Source organism: Labrus bergylta, chromosome 3 (assembly GCF_963930695.1).
Source record: "Labrus bergylta chromosome 3, fLabBer1.1, whole genome shotgun sequence".
NCBI lineage: Eukaryota > Metazoa > Chordata > Actinopteri > Labriformes > Labridae > Labrus > Labrus bergylta.
Window position 1 is genome coordinate 24,648,698 of NC_089197.1, and position 19,741 is coordinate 24,668,438.

The 19,741-nt window shown below is 39.1% G+C and overlaps 2 protein-coding genes across 2 annotated transcripts; both read right to left on the reverse strand.

The window, feature by feature from the left end:
* Positions 1-11: 11 nt before the first annotated feature.
* On the reverse strand, positions 12-8,356 carry dpep2 (dipeptidase 2). Its single transcript, XM_020632176.3, has 11 exons — positions 8,202-8,356; positions 7,825-7,944; positions 7,575-7,701; positions 7,243-7,372; positions 6,719-6,869; positions 5,211-5,280; positions 4,266-4,442; positions 1,889-1,973; positions 1,720-1,795; positions 993-1,128; positions 12-561 (listed from the first exon to the last, which is right to left on the reverse strand). The coding sequence occupies exons 2-11, from the start codon at positions 7,935-7,937 to the stop codon at positions 352-354; spliced, it is 1,275 nt and encodes a 424-aa protein (XP_020487832.1). The 5' UTR covers positions 7,938-7,944; positions 8,202-8,356; the 3' UTR covers positions 12-351.
* Positions 8,357-16,871: 8,515 nt separating this feature from the next.
* LOC109996172 (uncharacterized) lies at positions 16,872-19,094 on the reverse strand. The gene has a single exon (XM_065953005.1). The coding sequence runs from the start codon at positions 18,268-18,270 to the stop codon at positions 17,434-17,436; it is 837 nt and encodes a 278-aa protein (XP_065809077.1). The 5' UTR covers positions 18,271-19,094; the 3' UTR covers positions 16,872-17,433.
* Positions 19,095-19,741: the final 647 nt, after the last annotated feature.

A 19,741-nucleotide genomic window follows, 5' to 3' on the forward strand; every position in this document is an offset into this window, starting at 1 on the left:
TAAATAAAATGTGTGATCTCTGCAGTTTTATTTAACAGGGTTAATCTGCTTTAAATCATAATTCTGCAAACAATCTCCCAACAGCACAGCAACAAGATTGATCATCAATCGATAATAATGAAAACAGAGCTTTTTACATATTCTATTATATCTCTGTGTTTAATTTATAGTTTCATATATCTTATTCAGAGATTGAATAAATTAACCTTAAGTAGCGGCTTCAAACTGAGTATGTGTATTGGTGTTCATCGATCAATAATGACCTGTGTAGTGCTGAGATGACCCATACATGGCTGCAGCAGTCTCATTAAGCTTTATAAGGAAAAGTAGCTGAATCCAGTTTTCAAGTATTCATTCCATTTTTAGTAGTCTTTGAAGCAGCAGAACTAAGGCCAGGATTATCAAATCTGTTGGTCTCTGGTCAGCTCTAGAGGAGGGAGTCTGGTCAGAGGGCAGCCCTCTCCTGTCAGGGGGTCTGAGGACCAGCCTACAGGGGTTCTGAACTTCCTTTATGGGGATCTGGACCTCACTAGGCATTTTCTCCCTCAAGTTATCACGGACCTGGAAATACAGTATAAAGATATTGTGGATATTTACATAAAGAATCAGTCAATCGAGCGTTTAGTTGTGGGCCTCATGTACAGAGAATGGAGTCCTTGCACAGGGCGGCTGGGTTCAAATCTGACCTGTGGCTCATTTCAACGTATATCATTCCCCACTCTCTCTCTCTCTCTCTCTATCTCTATCTCCATCTCTCCGATTTCTGACCCTTTCACTGAACTATTTTCCAATAAAAGACACAACAATCAGTCAATCATTCTCACAATATCAACTGAATAATTGTTTATGGTGAAATCTTGTCTTGGATAGAAAAGTAAAAAAATGAGACGCTAAGTGTGGCTGTATTACGATGGTGTACAAATGTATTTTCAATTACATAACTGTCCTGGATGATTTTTTTTGGCTTAAAACATAGTTATCGTCTTGCTCACCATCTCCACCTCCTCAAACACTCGCAGGAAGTTCCTCCGAAGGACATCAGCAAGGTCATTCTCAGTCCAGTTCCTTTGCAGGAGTTCCTGGATCAGGGCGGGATACTTTGACACATCCTCTAACCCCTGAGGAAAGCTGTCAACAAAAAAAATGAATAATATTTGTCTGCACATTTTTATCTTTCAAATAAACAATTCCTGAAATGATTAATTACCATTATGAAAAGAAACTTAGAGCAACTCTTACTTAGATTAATCTGTTGCTTTTAATTTGTTTTTGACATAAAACTATTTCTGGACTGGATTGTTTCATATGAACCATTCTTTGGTGAGTTTTCTGCAGCAGACCTTTTTGATGTCTTTCAGAAGTAGACAGTTATTGATTTTTTTTTTTTTTTTTTTTTTACCATTTTCAGCCTGTTGACAGCTGTGAAAGCCAAATTGCTGATAGCATGACAGGTTAACAAGTGCGGCATTGATCTGGCTCAACGCCAGACATAAATATAAAGCAGCAAAGACAGAAATGAACCTGCACATAGGCATGTGTTTCTTTGTATTGTAGTTTAAATAATATTGGTATGTAAGTAAGTTCTGTCTTAACACATCCCCATTTATTCTGAGGGTATGATACCATAAATCCACTAAAGCATAACGGTGCTCTAGATCTACTGTTGCAAACAGTGTATGAAAATGCTTCAAGTAATTGGCATGTTTGAGTTTTTCTCACCTTATAGCACCCTCAAAGTCCCCTCCTATTCCTAGCAATTCAGCTCCAATCACATTCTTAATGTGATCAAAATGATCTGTAAAAGCCAGGTGGAAAAAATGGATCAAATGAGATATAGGAAATACAAAAACTACAAGTAGATATTTACTGCATCTCTGGAAACTCTCACCAGCCACGTGAGAGATGTTGGCATCATCCCTGCAGGAAATGAAGTTGTTGTGGAGATTCACCATGATCAACCCTCGGTTCTTTTTCTATAAACACAACAACATGCAATTGGCACCGATACGTTTAGTAAGTGAGGCGACGCTAACAAAAATAAAAGCTATATATTAAGACAGTTTTTGGAAATGAGTAGCTGTTATGTCTGCCTCTTTTACTCTCAATTATTTATAGTTGTGGTAAAGATCAGGTTAATACTTGTCCTTTCAAAACAGCCAGTAAGCCTGAGCTGCAGCAAAAACACAGACATCTGTCATAATAAAAAACATGCACCCAGAGGTGAGTTGAGGTAAAAATAGAGAAGGATGTTCATTTGTATAATTCACATTGACATGTGGTCTTCATCTACAGCCACTACAAGCTGATAAATTGTACATGCCAAATTAACAGAAGGGATGAAGCCAACAAGGTCGTGGATGTCATGAGGATGTTAGCCAACATGCTGTTTGATCAGATAAGATGAGAATTTAGCTGGATGGTTTAAAAAAATGTTCTATTTTTATAACGAGATAAACATTAAAAGTGATGTCCGCTACTATCAACACAACATTCAGAAACACCTCAGGTTAAATATGAACACAGACTACTTACAAAATAAAGAGATACTTCAGAGAAGGTTTGGAGAAAGAGAAGGTGACACAAGCAAGAGAATATTGATAGTGTTGTTAGCTTATACTTAACCTCAGAGTTAGAACCTGCAGATGATTGGGCACTTGACAGCCATTTATGAGACATTACTACGTTTAATATTCTTTAAGATGTTTGTCGATGGAAGCAGCCTTCGCACAGTTATATCCCTGAAAAAGTCTTGCAAAAAGTCACATATAGTGTTGTTGTTTTCACTGATAAAAAAAATCCAATCTATTTGTTAGCATATCTGAAATACATGAACAGTGATAAATAGGGATGTAACGTTACCTCATGATTCAGTTAAAAATGTACACAAATAAAGGACAAAAAATATATTGCAATACTTGTTTTTACCAGCATAGGATGTGCTTTTGGCTTCTCTTGTTCAACATCAGTAGCTGAAAAAGACCATAGACTGTAAATATTAATGGATGAAGCCTGAGTGACGTCAGCTATCTATTATGGCAGGGGGTTCCGGAGGCTCATCGGCAGCCGCTGCCATGCTGGAAATGCTTTCTCAGTCGAACCCGCAATTCACACATAATCCGTGCATGCCGCGGTCCGTCAGCGTTTCTGGGACGTCAGCGCAGCAGAGTGCACTCATGACACATCACAGGAGAACTACAAGATCCCGGGGGAATAAAGAGAAAAACATGCAAATAACATGTTGCTTTGTCTTTCTGAGGATGCATTGTTGTTAATTCGGTACCTGTTTTGACGTAATGTTGATAAAGTGATGAAAAATACGATCGCGAGTCCGTATATTTCGTTTTATTTTGAAATTGACCGGATGCTCTGTCCTTGTCTGACTTCCTGTCCGGGCTGTCATATTCTGTCCAGTTTGACGCGTGCCTGCAGCGTACTCCGGTGAAAATAGACTCGCTGTGTATTTGAAACGGAGCAGAGACGTAGTGCCGTTGGTGGCACGCGCCAGAGACGGACCGCAGCGCGTATTGTCTTCAAAATCAGCCGTTCACCCAACGTACAGTGTGTGTGCCAGTGATCGCAATAACTAATCAGACCTTTTACGTCTTCTGAACCAAGCTGTAAACATGTTTATCTATGCTGTAAAAACAGCTTTTGATTTTGCACTTCCGCATTTTTTCATTTTTCAAGACCAGAGGTTGCCGCTTGGTAAAGACATGGCAGTGGTAAATCAAGTTTTGGCCTCATTCTCAATCTCATTTCTTTATAACAATTTAAAAATAACAAATTTTCCAAAAAATCTTATTGGAAACCCACTATCCTGATATATATAGTGAGTTGAGTGTATCATAACATTTCTGGACATAAACAGACAAAACAGACAAAAAGAATTGTGTGGCATAAAGTTTGACGTTTTAGCAATATTGTTAATGTTAATCCACTAGTAGCCTCTATTTACCTTTGTCAGGCTTAAAACACAACTTCTTGCCTGAATCTTGTACACAACACATTCAACTAAGTGACTAGAACAAGAATCTAAAATCAGCACAGATTAACTGCATTGATTAAGAAGCAATTATATGACTATTATTGTGGTGAGATGGCTTTATGGGAAAAGTGGTTCTTATTTTTTTTTTTAATCCTTTTGAATGAAAAATGATCGCATATTCTCTGTCAGGGGTACAAATATAACTTATAATGTAATAAATGCATCAGTGATTTCATTGATAAGATAGAAAAGAAAGCAGTTTGTCACTTGGTTGTCTCACCAGCTCCTGCAGCAGCCAGTCAGGTACGTTGCGGCTGTGGTTACAGATGGAGTGGGAAGATGAGTGGCTAAAAATAATGGGAGCCTTGGAGTGCTTTAACACAGCCCCGGCTGTGTCCCATGAAGTGTGGGAAAGGTCCACTATCATTCCCAGTCTGTTCATCTCCTCCACCACAGCCTAGCAAACAGATTGAAGATACATGTAAGCTACAGTTTACAATATACTTGAAAGGAAGCAAGTCAATATAACCAACATCATGGGATGTTACACACACGCATTGCATACAAACACGCTCATTCAAATGCAGTTGAGGAACCAACAGTTTTGCCGTAATAGATGTAAGATGACAAAAAGTCCAATTTTGGGTTAAGCAATTTATCTTATTTATATTAAGTGTCTCACTTCCAGGGAATAATAAAATGTGCAGAACATTTTGCAAACGGAGCCATGGATTGGGAACCAAATTTCTAAAAAGCGAGGGGAGTCTCTTTTTTCTGGACTAGCTCTGAGTGAGATTCGCTAGGCGGACGTGGGGCTACTCACAAGACTGAAGTGTTAACGTGGTTAACACTTCAGTGTTCGATTTCCCCCCATGCAACATGGTGGTTGCCTCTATGGGACTACAAGTCCCTAAGGGGAAAGGTCACACTGCAATTCAGAGTATCTGGCTTTCTTGGAGTCTCTGCATTCATACTTGGCACAAAGTCAAATACATTTTCAGACGGGCGTTAAACTCGGACAAAATGTTTACATTGCCATCATCTAGTTTGATTATTATTGGACAGGATGTCCACAAAAATCAAACAATTTGAAGATCATATTATTCAAATATTGTCCCAAAAAAATCAAACAAGTTTACATCATTAACGTAGTCAGAGTCATGAAACAATAGCTTGTTTTAGTTAGTTATGTATAGTAGTTAATATGAGAGAATATAAAGCTTACCTTGCCAAAGTGTGTCAGACTGTTGTTGTGTCGTTGATAGACATTATAAACTTTTGAGGAGGATTCTGCCCTGCATTGAAATACAACATAATAAAATAAATAAATCACTTAATCATTCTTGTGCCATTGTAGTTCCCAGATCTGCTCGGGGTCCTGCGTCTGCTAGTGACATTACACAATATGATTGATTGTACGTTTTTTTAATGAGGATGTAGCACACTGTGATTGGCTGTTTGTCGTAGAGTTTACAGATGAAGTTTTGGCGGGTATGGGACAGAAAATATGGATGAATGCTAGAAATCTATGGATCATTTTTAACCACTAAATACAAGAGTGGTCACATGTTTTGGACGCAGCAAAAAGTAAGTGCACATTGTGTACATTTAATGTTAAACTGATTAAACATATTACACAAGGCTTACTCTTTGTTACCAGAAGGTGGCATCATTACAAACACTGAATATTGGCATGTAAATATGTTCAAAAGGGACTCTCATCAACCGTGTACCATTTTAAGGCTTTATATGTGGTTTTTTGATCCAGCAGATGTCGCCCTTGAGCACCAGCATGAAACCAAAACAACTTGCGGTGCATTGTTGTGTTAGCATGCTAATGCTAGTGATCTTTATTATGCTCATATCTTCACACTGCATGTAAATTTACCCGAAATGAGCGTGATCTAGAAACACAGTTAAGCAGTGAGTACAGTATGTTAGTCTTCTTTTCTCTAGTCCCTCAATTAAACAACACGAGGGGAGGACTCAGCCGCTGTCCCGACGATGTAAACAAATTGAAAATATGACTCAGAAAACATCACAGACAGTGGGACTCGGGTGTTACACCCATTGTAGACAGCCATGACTCACAGAGTTATTTTCAGAGGATATACACGCATATACACACATATAAAGCCTTTAAGCCAGTTTGGACTGTGTGATTGAGTTGTTTTTCTTTCATGAGGAAACATTCATCTCTCTCATCGACTCTCTGCCGTACAGCCAACCACAATGAGCTACATCATCATACGAACACAGGCGAAGTTCCCCCCGAGCAGATCTGGTACCTTTACTGTCACAACTACAAACAGAACAGTATTTTAAACGCTGCTTCTTTTAGAGCATCTGAATGGGGCAGCTAGCGCACATTCAGCTACATGCAATGCAAAGTTTCAAGGTTAATAAAAACATGGACTTATTTGCATTAAAGAAATAAATTCAAAAATATTTGATCATTGTATTATGTCAGACAGCAGTTTATTTTTCTCTGCTTTTTGGGTGTTCAGGGGCTCCATAGTATTGGATCGTTGTAGATCCTTAGTATTAATACTATATGTGTCCAGTGGCCCATTGCCAAACCAAACCCCTTCTTGAAGTTCAGGCAGAACGTGTGTGCTGATACATTTTGCATAGCAACAAAATACATTTGGGCCCTAAACTTCTTTTTGAATGCATACATTTCTATCTTCAATTGTCTATGCTTATTTGCATTGAAATCAATCTCTTAATTACCAGGGAGTGTTGCAGGTATGTGTGAGGGCCATGGAGCGAACCCCAAGCTGATAAAACATCCGCAGAGCTGGCAGACTGCTGTCGATGGAGTGGCCCCCCTCGATACTGATTAGACAGGCTATCTTATGTCTCATCTGAGAAGTCTTTAGTTCTGCAGCAACAGAAACACATGTATGACACATAGAGTACTAACAATCTATCCACAATAATTTACACAAGGTCAGAAATTGTCTGGGTTATATGATTATTAAGAAAGTATTTTAAAGAAAAAAATTGAAATCTACAAGAAAACACAATATCTTCAAGTGTTGTTCCTTTATTTGGCAAGTGTGTTTAATTCAAAGATTGTTATAATTGTAAACACGGCTCTTTTCCCACACAGACTGAACATAATAATTATATTTAAGAGCATAGATTACATAAATTAATTAACTAGACTGAAAAAAGAATCGATTAGTCTTTCATCTCAACATAACGTTGTATTAATTGCCTGAATTCCCACCTTGGGGTATACTATACTGTACCTTGGGCAGAAGTGACCAATTCAAAGTCCTGGTACTCAGTGCACATGCGCCTGACTACATCTATTTGTTCCAGAGTGAGCCTCACAGCATCCTTCTCCTGGGCCCCACACATCACATAGACCGCAAACATCTGACAAAAGGACGGGGACATGACACAAGAGATACAATCAAGTTACTGAGGAGGTCATTATAGGTCAGGTCAGCTCCTGAATGTAAAAGTCGGACAGTTGAAATAAAGTCAATATGCATTTTTTTTTAAACTTTTCTCTGGAGCCACTTACACTTCAAAGAACCCCTGTGTTAGGATTTGATGATTTATTACATTATTGTACCTGTGCCTGCACATGGCCTGCTTGGAGACGGGTGATATCGGTTGCCACTTTGCTGACATTATGAAGGTCAATTTGGCTCAGCCGATTGTTATGAAGTATCCTCAGCTGGAGCGCTAGGTCATTATGACTGACAGATGGAGAGACAGGGTGTGAGGAAAGACAAACGGATGAAGAGGCGTACTAATTAGATTTCACAAATTCATACAAATGACTATAACTGCAGTGTAGGCAGGATGATAAACATGTTTACCCATCAATAAGAGGATATTTGGACATCAAGTCATGTGCTCTGTCTCTCTCAGAGTATCCAGAAACCAAAGGGCACAAGAGGGAGAGCACCAGCAGAAGCCTCATGATCGTCATCCAGAGGCTGCATGTATCATTTATTGCAGTCGAGGACATTTTTTTAAGAGAGAAAACACATAGACCTTTACAGAAATAACAGCTGGGCTACAGTACGCAAACTAAACACATTTAAAATGACGTAGGAATATCTGTTAATTTGATAGCACTACTATTTCTCTGGGCTACTGTAAAACTTTGATGCAAAGATGCAACTTTTATGTTCAAGAACGTTTACTATCTGTAAAATTGCAAAACAATAATAACAACAAACTCAAAACGCACCTGTCAGGTCATCGGATGACAACTTGTTGACGACCTCGTTGAACAACTGCACACAAACAGTAGTCTATGAACTTTCCAGCTCTCCGTCCCAGACCAATGTTGCCTTCAACAAACCTAACAGCATTCAAAACAGGCAGATGTGCTGGCTGCAGCATTCAAGGACTGTCGGAAAAACCGCACTAGTTTATTGAAGTTCAGCATCCCGCCATGCTTTGTCGACAGGTAGCTCGAGATCTCTTAATGCTGCCATTTAAATACCAGTGTTTATTCAACATTTGTAGGGGATAGCTCTAGATATGTTCATTTTCTTTGACTTCTGCATCTGTTCCTCCTTCCCCTCGAACAGCCTGGAAAGTTAGAGATGTATAATGAGTGTATGAATGGTTCAAGTTATACAATTACACCAGAGTAAACATCACCATCCACGGCCGACCTAACTTCCTGAAATTTAGTATACAGTATATTGTTTATTGTCTTTCTATTTATTTATTCGTCTTTATATTCCGTGGAGTTAGTAATTTACGAGAAGCATTTGAAAGCAGCGTATACTTATATGATGTTGCCATCTGCTGGTTCAATACGATTATCGGAAAGGCTCAAATTGTGGACTAAAAGCGATATTACATCTGACACCTCTTCATAATTATCCTACCTTAGAAAGACCTACGTTGTTCTCGTTTGTATTATTCTTGATTTGTCGAAACATAGCATATCCACCTTTTGATAATAGTTTACTTTTAGCAGTCTGGCCTACTCTTCAATAAAAACTATCAAATTAAAAAAATGCCCAAAAATGTCCAAAAATGGCAGACTATGGTACCTGGTCAGGTGAAAATTGCCTTGGAAATTTGGCTTTAAAGTATGTGTAAATAAAAATGTAAACATTTTGATATGACAAGTTCCTATTAATAAAAAAAAAGGTTGTGAGGGGCCTAGTCCGAGTTCTATCTGTTGTAAAATCTATCCATGGCTCTCAGTTCCTGTTTGGACCCAACATGTACTATGGTTGAAAGATCACATAAACGAAGTTGACTAAAGTTGTGTGGAACTTTTGTTGAACTGTGAACAATGGCTGTATGCCTAAATTATAAATGGTGAATTTCTTACATTAGCTACATTTGCTTACTTTGAGGTCTGGCCTGTATATAAGCCTAGCAGTTCAAACAGGACAACAAGATCTTCTGTTTTGTATACACAACATATTCAAACAGCAAACCAGAATGTGTTAAACTCTTAAAGGTACCAAATTAGTATCATAACTAAACTAATAGTAATTTCTGTTTGCAGCACAGACACTTTTGAACTGCCAAACAGAAGTTTGGAGGATTCTGACACTCATCAAAATGAGGTAAGTGCTGAAAAGTTTCCTCTAAAATGTTTGTAAAACTTTTTTGGCTGTGTTTGTAAATATACTACATGTTGCTTGTTGGTATTTATTAAGGTGTATGTTGGGATGAGATAGTCTAGGCCTCGTCTCCACTGCTCCTGCATGTTCCTACATGTATCCACAGAAAGCAGCTCTAGCTGTTGAAAAGGCACTGAATGAAATAAGGGATCTGCCAAATAAGCAATCTAGGTTCATATATTGCTTTTAGATTTGTAACCTCGAACGGCATGTGATCTCAGTTCTGGATCAGGTACCTCATAGTCAGAATGAGGATGTGACTACACAAACCGTATTGCAACAAGCTCTACTCTGGAAAAGCCATCACCAACTCGTCCTGCTTTGAGGTTGCAGAGTGGTTCAAGAAGGCGCTGTGTGTATTGGCAGCAGCTACAAATCAGTGAAAGATGTTTTCCTTCTTCCATAAACCAATCATTTTTTGATGGCTTTAATATTCCAAGGTGGCTGCCACTATTTTCCAACAGATAGAAACTTGTGAAAAATACTGCAGTTCGACAGTGCAAATTCTTAGCTTATGCATAGTTACTTGGGCTCTTTAAAAAGACACATATACTTACCAGTGACATATTTGTGGGATCAAGAGTCTCCAGTGTTGTCTTTCACATGTCATTGTTATTTTGTCTTTTACCGTGAAGAAAATATCTTCAGCTCCCAGAGCTAAAGTTATCTCTCTCCTGATGCTGTCAATTCTTGACTTTGAGTGTTGTTGTCTTTTGCTGACCAAAAAAAGTTGCATATTGTGTTCATTGCAGGAGTAGTTAGTGAAAATAGTCATGGGGTGTGTAAATAGTGTTTGGCCATAAACTGCACACTTGCCTTTGTTAGGATTTTGTCTGCAGAACATTCTTCTTTTACTTATTTTTAGAAAAAACATCAGTCCAAATATATTAGATGTACAGACTGATTTTTTGACATGGGGTATAGTGACTTGTAGTGGGGTATACTGCCTTGAACCCCTCTGTGTCTGCGCAAGACTATGAACATTTCAGAAATCACTCTACTGAAGCAACACCTACAGTATACTTTGCTTTGTTTCTGATTCTGTTAAGCCCAGACAAAAGGAGACCACCTCTGCCTTTATATGCTTTCAAACTCAAAATGTGCCTGTTTAATTAATCCGGGTTGGATTGTACAAATGTGAATTAGTCTGGTGTTGATGGCGGCATCAGGGTGCCACAAATGAATTTCAATTAATTTCAGTGGGAAGATAGGAAGCCTGATTCTGTGTTCCTCCCACTGAGATTCAGCCTTGTACTCTGTAATGAGGAGAGTGATTCGCCTCTGATTGGAGCACCCTACTGCTTCAATGGAATAATCACAACTGTGTTGATATCACTCTACCAATCCCCCCACTGTGCCGACTGAACCCCCTGCTGACACTGTTTGAATTCAAATTAACCAAATCATTTAGTCATATTGGCGACCTTAGTGACTTTCAATAGAAGAGATAAAAAATCCCTAAAGCTAAAGCGAATTTCTTGATCAGAAAGCCAAAATCTGGTCATTAGGGATGCTGGCTGCAGCTTTTGTTTTTGAGAATTTGTTGAAACGTGCGGTTGCAACATTTAGAGATAACTAGTAAAACCCCTTTACCTAGCATGGAAAGACTATCCCTACGCGGGCAGGAAATGCTGTTGGCCTCAAGTGTTATTTATCTTGATTACTACGGCACATAAATTATGAAACTTTAATTTTGCAACTTGTTTAAAGTTTTGATGGATTAATAGATTTTAAAAGTGAGATTTGAATAACCAAAGAAACATGTCAAAATCAGCCACAGAAATCAGATTTACAGAGTTCTGTTTATAATTAGAGATTTTTTTAAATTCAAATGCTGAGGTGTTTAATACGTATAGAATTGTTTTGTCAGTCAGTCTTTGCATCTATATATTTAAAGTCTCCATGCAGAATCCCACTTTCCATTAGGCTCATACTGACTATGTTCACCGGGCATTGCCAAACTTCAAAGAGAAGGCCCATTTTCAACAATATCTGTGAATAAATCCATGAATGTCTTTTTACTTAGTTAATGTATTACAATACTTCAGTTGAATCCTTCTCATTAATGAGTTTGTGATCACTAAATAAACTGAAATGGACTATTGGCACTATGACAATGGATAATACAGCAACATGATTATACATAAAAAAAACAATAAACATTTAAGAAAAATGTATTATAAATAAACAATGTTAAAAATTCTAAATAGATACTAACATTTGACTGTCCCATTCAAATTTACAATTGAGGTTATATTTTGTGACATCATTTAAATAAAGTCAGACAACTCACGATTGTACCTTTTTAATATTTATTGCAGCAGATCATAGTTTGTGTTTGGCAATCCAACTTAATCACTCCTTACAGTTTTAATTTACTTGCAGAAATGTAAGGAGTGATGGGATGATATCTTAAACCCCCCAGTCGGAGCCAGCAATAGGATGCTGGGTTTGATGATAGGGCTGAGCAAGAGTGCAGTACTGGTGCAGGTCAGAGCTGGCAATAAAAGGAGCAGAGGGACGGACTGGAAATCTTTCATCCTAAATACAGACAGCTGATTGGAAGGAGGTGTTGTCAGGTGATTTTTGAGAATGAGGCATGTGAAGTGTGAAATCAGTGCAGCTCGAGTTGACTACCTGAACTAGCTCGCAGGCGTTGCTTCATTAACTAAAAGTTAAAGCCAAGTAAAAATAAAAAAAAGACTTGCTTTAATTTAGAGAAAATAATCCAAACCATACAATATAATATAATACATAACCGTCTGTATAATAATAGTATTTTCCTATTTGATGCAAGGACTGCTGGTGAAGTTATTTTCCTTTAAATGGTCATACTGTTTGAAGAGAAACTTTCATTCACTTACTACTTCAAGGGTACAAGGTGCATAGTAAATCTGCTGTTCATTTCTCCAGTTGTTAAACTGATCGTGCTGAAAATGGGGATCAAATTACACCGGGGACAGAGAGAGACAGCCACAGACAACATTTGAATGTAGATATCACAACATTTTACCCTACCTGTGTATGATTATTGCATGATATTGACAAAAGAGTCTTTACAGTATAAACAAATAAAAACAGGACAAAAGCAGCATGGTATTAGGCCACCACTGCCTCACATTGATATCTACAGCTCAAGTTTATTGTTGTAGCATTCACACATAATAACAGACATTAGTATATTTATGTAAACATGTAAGTAGCTTTTAGATTAAAAAAAAAAAACATTTTCATGCAAGGGGCCGTACAGATCTGTACAATAAACTAAATGCACTCTTGAGCTGCAGAGATATATTTGTTTCTGCTTTTGTTTTTGAACTAATCATGTGTCCACCAGAGGGCAGCAACAGTTAAAGAACAAAATCCTTATTGGTTTTCTTTCCCTTTGAAAGTCAGTCTTTCATTTAATTTAGTTTTATAAATACCTGCTCTATGATTCAAATGACTGAGAGATGCATGATTACATAAAAATGTACAATAATAATGAGGGAGTTTTAAGAAGGTTCTAGAGGCAGATATAATTACGATTCACATTGTTTTTAAATTCTTACGGTACAATGCAGGTGTCACAGGCAATAACAATTGCATGTTTATACCCACAAGTATATTTAATTTTTCAACTAACTTAATGTCTTATAAATACAGTGTTCTCCCATTTTCCATCAGTGTTTTTAAAAAGAATGCTGAGGACATTTTGGTCTCCAAACTTCTCATTTCTCGCGCCCTGGATTCTGGCAGCCCTGTAGTCAGTGTTCATTATCTGCTCTTACAGCTTTGACTTCAGCACAGCAATTACATCCTCAGCTGCGCTGATTAATCCAACATGGAGGCATTTCACAAAATGGTTTTGAAAAGACATTTCCAGACACTTACCAGGGAGTAGCTGTGGCACAGCTTGTTTATGCAGATAGACCACAGCCAGTCATATTGCAATGAGTTGTTTTCAATGGCTGCTTAAGTGTTCTCTTAACCTCTAGTGTACACTGTGCACAAAACAATAGACTGTTAGGAAAGTGATTAATTTCATCTGTTTTTACTCCTGACTTAAAATGAAGGTCTGCTGATGTCATATTTGGGTAATGCACGTTTTCTTTTGTTCAACATTTTTCCTCTTCAGCCGTCCATTATTAAGTCCCCACTGCTCTCTGCTCAACTGCTTAACCTTCCATTCTCTGGACAATCACATAATCAATCACTGTCCCTTTACTTGACAAGGCGGACAAAGAAAGTGTATGAGTGAGAAAAACCTTTGGCCTGTCTCGACAAGCAAGAGGAATGTCGACTTCAGAGGGCTAACACAGGCAGAAAACATAGGCCCAGTAAATATTCAATTTAAAGGATTCCCAGATAAGGCGAGTTGAAAAATTGAGGCAGCACCCATTCTTCTAGATAAGAGAAGACGGAGCCATCTGGAGGCTGGGAGATAGCGAACTCCCACACCATCCCAGAGACCTCACTCTCATCTGCTGCAGCGGCGGAGAGGGGAAAATAGAGTGCCAGCACTTTCATTATTTTCACTTCAAAGTCAATTTATTCACATTCAGTGCATGTAGTTATTGGCTTTGGTAAACAAAAGATTAGCCTATTGTCTACCATAACAGATGATTGGTCAGTCTTCACAGAATGTCACCCTTTTTTTAATGATTTTATGACTATCTGGAAAGATATTAGTGAGTATAAGTTCAGTAAAAAATATGCTTTTGTAAATTCTTATTTTGAAGAAACATTTGTTGAAACCCAATTTTTTTTCAACTTTCTGAAGAATTCAGTTAGATGTCTCTCACCGTGGGGCTGCACAATATAACATAAAGTCATTGTTAACACAATCTTAGGGTTCACAATGAACAGATTGCAAAAGTCAGAGGTTATATCAATAAATACATAAAAAATGTTTATTTTACCAAGCCATGCTTTCTCACCCAGCATGCATACATTTTACTTATTGGATAGAGGCCTTGGTATAATGGCTTAGCTTCCAAATTATTTAGATGCAGTCAGACTTATTGGTGTCAAGTTAGCGGTGTACCTTAAAAATGTTTTTATATTGGATTCAGGAGTGACATGATTTAAACACAGGTATTGTGTAAAACATGAAGAAGAGCAGTAGACACCCATAGTTTAGTTCAAGCTAAATATGCACTCATTTATAGTCTTTATTTATTGCACTCACAATATTGAACACTGTAATAACACATCACATATCTTTGAAGATCAAAGTTATAGTCACCTTAGGAAATGAGAGTTGGTTTGGGGTGTAAATAATCCCTGTTTAAATGTTTTCCTTAACAGCTGTTCCATAGAAGAGCAGTTGCTTCAAGGAGTCTCTGCACCTGTTTATACACGTATATCCATACATTACATTAGGAAGCTAACCAAACACTAACAGTGGTTTTTCTTTGGGCCTCTATCTCCTCTAAATCCACTTTGGCTGCATCTTTGAAAACAAATGTGTTTGGCAAAATGGACTCTGAGCTTGAGAATAACCTTGTCCACACTCTTATAATGCACTCTGTTGACTCCTCCACCATGCTTTTTCTTGCCAGCCACATTGGATTTAGCTCGGGGATAATTCTTTTGTCAGTATGTTTTATCTGTTCTCTCACTCAGGTATGCTTTGCTGTTATCCCTAATTACCTCTGCTGCATTTTCCACTTGGCCCAGAATTCTTAATGCTTGATAACAGATACAGGTCGATTTGAAATTTACTTACAGCCGCATTATCTGTTTGACCTGCATCGCCGACCGCCTGTCCTAGGCTCTTGGGTTGAAAATTGTTAACTCTGTGATAACAGCCAGACAAAGTGATAACCTTCCTGCAGTCTTGAGGACGCGCAGTTTGCTACATACATTCTGTATTGCAGTCGCAGCATTTCTTATTCAACCTTGGATGCTCTGCTGTGCTCTGATTCATTTAATGGGATCGAGAGGGAGGTTAATCACTATGTTCACCATAGACTGTTAAAGTGCAAGCTGACCACTGTATGAAGGCTCACGATTTGTAATTCATTGAAAACTATATTTAAACATTATCCCATAGGGGTTAACTCTCCTTTTTTCCCTCTGCTTTAAGCTGTAACAGAATTGTCTCCCCAGAGAGGAGTCACTTTGATTAATTTACTTCACGAGGCTGACATCTGCGTTTGCAGATTTTCATTAAGATCAACAGTAAAAGCTTCAGACAAGACTTCCCTTGTCAAAGTTATTATCCCCAAAAGACATGGTCGATTAAGAGGAAAGAGTTTTTAACTTCTTCCTATCCCTTTTGAACATGAACTATATTATTTGAGTTATTTATTTGTTGCTATGGATCCTGAGGATCCAGTTTGTTTTTGTTTTTTTGTTTTTTTTCCTTTTTATTTTGTGTTTGTATTTTCTTAAAATGTTCAATAAATAGACTAAAAAATAAAAAAAGAGGAAAGGAGTTCTTACACATTAATTTTTATTTATCTAAATAATTCTCAGGAAAGTTTTCTCTGTCGATCTTGATTGGGGCAACTTTTTAAGAAACATCATACATCTTGAATCCGTTAACTTCAATTTGGATACCCTCCCTGCACTTTTTCTTTCTTTCTTCCACTTTTTTATTCTGGTTGGAGTTGAACTCTGTTCCATTTGCTTAAGATGTCTGCGGCGGTTAAGCTTCTGCAATTACTCAAATGTACCTCTTTTGTGCAAAATGGTATCTAAATGGTGTGAAAACTGCAGACAATCAATGCACAACAAATGAGAAAAATCTCTGCAGCCGTTTTATAAAGTATTTCAGTCAAACCAAAATGCATGTTGTTTCTGTGGAAACGTGCCACTTTTCAGAGCGAATAGTTCACACATGATTTTGAAGGAGAAAGGAGAGACCGTATAGGAGAAGACTTAAAGTGAACTGTACAATATAAATGGTGGGTGGATCGGCTTATTGACTGAAAGGAGAGAGTAGCGTGTGATTCCTAGGTTTTTATATTTTGCAGGAACATTGTAGTGTGAAGCTGTGTCAAGCCTAGTTTTAATCCTTTTCTCCACTGTGTTGTGTGATGTTATGCTGTTATCTTAATGATAATCTGTGCTTGTATTTCTGCCCCAGGCATATCTGTCAGACTGGGTTGGTTTAGGAGGCTGTGCCTTATCAACAGCTTTGTCATTAAATCAGCTTTTTCTACAGACAAATTTCACTGCGGTTATTCTTATCAAAAGATGAGCACACTGATTTGCTCTTCAATCAGAGCTTTGCAAATTCACCGGTGTGAGTAAGAAAGATGAAGTACAAAACAGCATTTCCAAGGGGGAAAAAAACAAGTTTATTAATTTTTTCATGATGAATCAAATAAAATTGGTATGTTTTCCATTTGTCATACCTTTAATGGCTTCAACCTTTTTTTTTGTCCTTAGTTCTACTTTATGTATTTTTAGAAGCTACACTGTAGATTAGAACATGTTGGAATAGAGATGATTGTAACATGATGCCAGTAAATTATTTTGTCCACAGGCTGCCGACATTTCACTGGGACCTGTGCTATTCATGGCTTTTTCTTTTTGTCCGTGTTTCAGATGTTATAGCACTGTGGTAAACATCGTCACAGTTCTGTGGAAGTGGGCGGCCATGTTGGACGTGCAGACAAACACATCCCTTAAATGCTGTATGTACAGAGGCAAGCTTTACAGGTCCCAGTCAAACTGACCTCTGGAGGCTGGAGTTGGTACTCAGTTCTTGTGACAAAGCGCTGTTCTGTCTGAGTGAGTGTTCTGATTGTCTCAGCATTGTGCTTGAGTGGAGGGCAGCGCCAAATGAACTCCTCTGATTCAATCCTCTCCACTGTTTGATACCGGTTCAGCCAGTCAGTGAGGAGGGACGACAGAGACTCCTTCCCCCAAATACACTCTCTTACACTGAGGGAAACTGCTGTATGGCAAAGGTCCATGAGGTCGCTTGCAGGCTGACTGCAAGACACCAGTTTCCACCCCCTCTCTTTCCTCCCACAGTGCACTGAGAGTCTCTGGGGGCTGATAGCCTGGTTCCTGGGGATCCAGCGGGTCTTTGGAAAGGAGGATGCTGATGGAGGGAACAGTCCTGTGCACCGTCATCTCAGACGTTCCTCCCTCAGAACTCTCCCACACCTCTTTCACCACCTTGTACCGCAGCTTTGTGAGCTGGTGCAGTGAGCCCACTTTTCTTTTCATGATCTCAGCACAGGTGATGGTCTTTGTGACAGCACGACCTGACCCAGTGAAGACCACTTGTCTGAGCCCATCGCCGCTCATACCTCCCCCACTTACGCCCTTCTCTCCCTGCATCCGCGCCATTGCAAATCCCATTAAGTTGCGGATCTTACTTCCCTCCTTCACGCGCATCTCCAGCACCCCTGAGGCCAGTCCCGGAAAGGGACACGGGCTGTCCTCCTCGGTCCGGCAGACTTTCTTGAACCCTTCCTGCCCTAGTTTGATAGGCGGAGGGACTTGTACTTGCGTTGGCTTCAGCAGGTTGGAGCCATTGTTTACCACCGTTAGCTGGCCTGCATTGCAGTGAGTTTGATCCTGGTAGACTGAGCAGTTCCCAGAGGTTACCCCATTCTCAATCTGGATTGGTCGGTTCACCTCTAGTCCTGGGTGGGGCCTGACAGCATCTCTGATAAGATAGTGGCTCTGGCCGCTGACCACTCCACACCCTGTGAACATTTCTTCTGTCCTCAATTCTCCAATTAAATGTTAGTCAGACACTTTCCACACGTGAAAAAAAAAAAAGCGTAACATTATTTTCTCATGTATGTGGCAGTCTCTCCCTCCAGTCAGCAGCTGTAAAGTTTCAAGTCTTCATATAAGAAATATTACCCGCTTCCCAAGAGCACTATCGCTGAAGTCTTTAATACGCGCTCTCAGAAAGAGCTGCAGAAATAAGATAAACGCCTTGCTGGTGAATTAAGAGCACTGCGGGGACCATACAAGTTGTTCTTTGTAGCCTCCCAAATAACTATTTGGAAAGTGCTTTGGAGATTCATGAGAGTAAAAAAAAAAAAAACTCATCTAAATGATTCTTTTCTTCATTTCTATGTATTTGCTATGGTGCTTTTATCCGTAATAGCTGCTGCAAAAGATATGGAGGAATTAGTTTCTTCTTAAACAAAACTTTTCTAAAGAGAAAGTTAAAGCTCGTAATAAGACTCCACCTTTTTGATAGAGATCCAATCCAGCGTTGTTCGGTGTGATCTGCTGATCATGTCGCTTTCAACTCAGAATTGACCTCCTGGGTTGTCCAGCTGTTAAGTTCAACCTCCTGGATGTTTGATGTTTTACTCCAGCTTGAGTGAGTCTGTTCCTCCTCTCCTTGAGGTCCTCCGGGCATCCAAAGTAGTTGAGGCCAGGTCTGTGTGGAGGTCTGCACCCAGGGTGTCCTCCCTGGAGCTCTGCCCTGTCTCCTGTGATGCTCTGGGAAGTCTATTCTATTCTCCACAAAGAGACATAAGGGACAGGAGCTGCCTCACAAATGCTCACAGGAGGAGTGTCTGTATGGTTGAGGGGGAGCATGAGGGAAAGTTGAGACAGCCCTCTTAAAGGCGCAGGTCTTTTCATCTTTTAGATGAACACCCTCCCCTCCGCAACTGAAGCCTGCCATCTGAGGGGGAAAAAAAGAGAAGGGAAAGGCTACTGTGTTCCTTTAAAACGTAGAGCACAGATCCCCGGCAACTTTGTCAATCTCTTTAGAGGACGTTCCAGTGTTCAATGTACATGACTGATTAAACTGGAGTTCTGAAATAGAGACTCAGTCAACCTTTAAAAATGCATTTTCAGCTGCGAAACAATGAATTAAATTAGCTCGGTTATAATTGAAAACATCCTTCAAACAGCCACTGAAAGTCAGCAGCATTAAATTGCACTGTACTTAGCCTTTATCCTATTAGATGTTTGTGGCCATTACCATTTACATAATATAGCATTAATAGCTTCATTGTTGAGGCAATCAAGTGGCATGCTAAAAATGCCTGTCTCTTATCGCTTGGATTGTTATATTGTTACAAGACTGGAGAGCTCTTGTGATCAAGGACACGGGGACCACAAAAAGCATAGAGGCATGACTCCCATGTTCAGGGTGCTGTATTAATACTGACTGTCTTCATTAGGCTGGCAGATCTGTGCAGGTGAGGAGACGCGG

Bases quoted from the DNA above. Each gene is read 5' to 3' on its own strand.
- dpep2 (XM_020632176.3), bottom strand. From the start codon at position 7,937: ATGACGATCATGAGGCTTCTGCTGGTGCTCTCCCTCTTGTGCCCTTTG. The intron at 7,702-7,824 runs GTAAACATGTTT...TCCATCTGTCAG, and splicing joins AAATATCCTCTTATTGATGG to TCATAATGACCTAGCGCTCC. The intron at 1,974-4,265 runs GTGAGACAACCA...TTGTGTTTATAG, and splicing joins ACTGGCTGCTGCAGGAGCTG to AAAAAGAACCGAGGGTTGAT.
- LOC109996172 (XM_065953005.1), bottom strand. From the start codon at position 18,270: ATGTTCACAGGGTGTGGAGTGGTCAGCGGCCAGAGCCACTATCTTATC.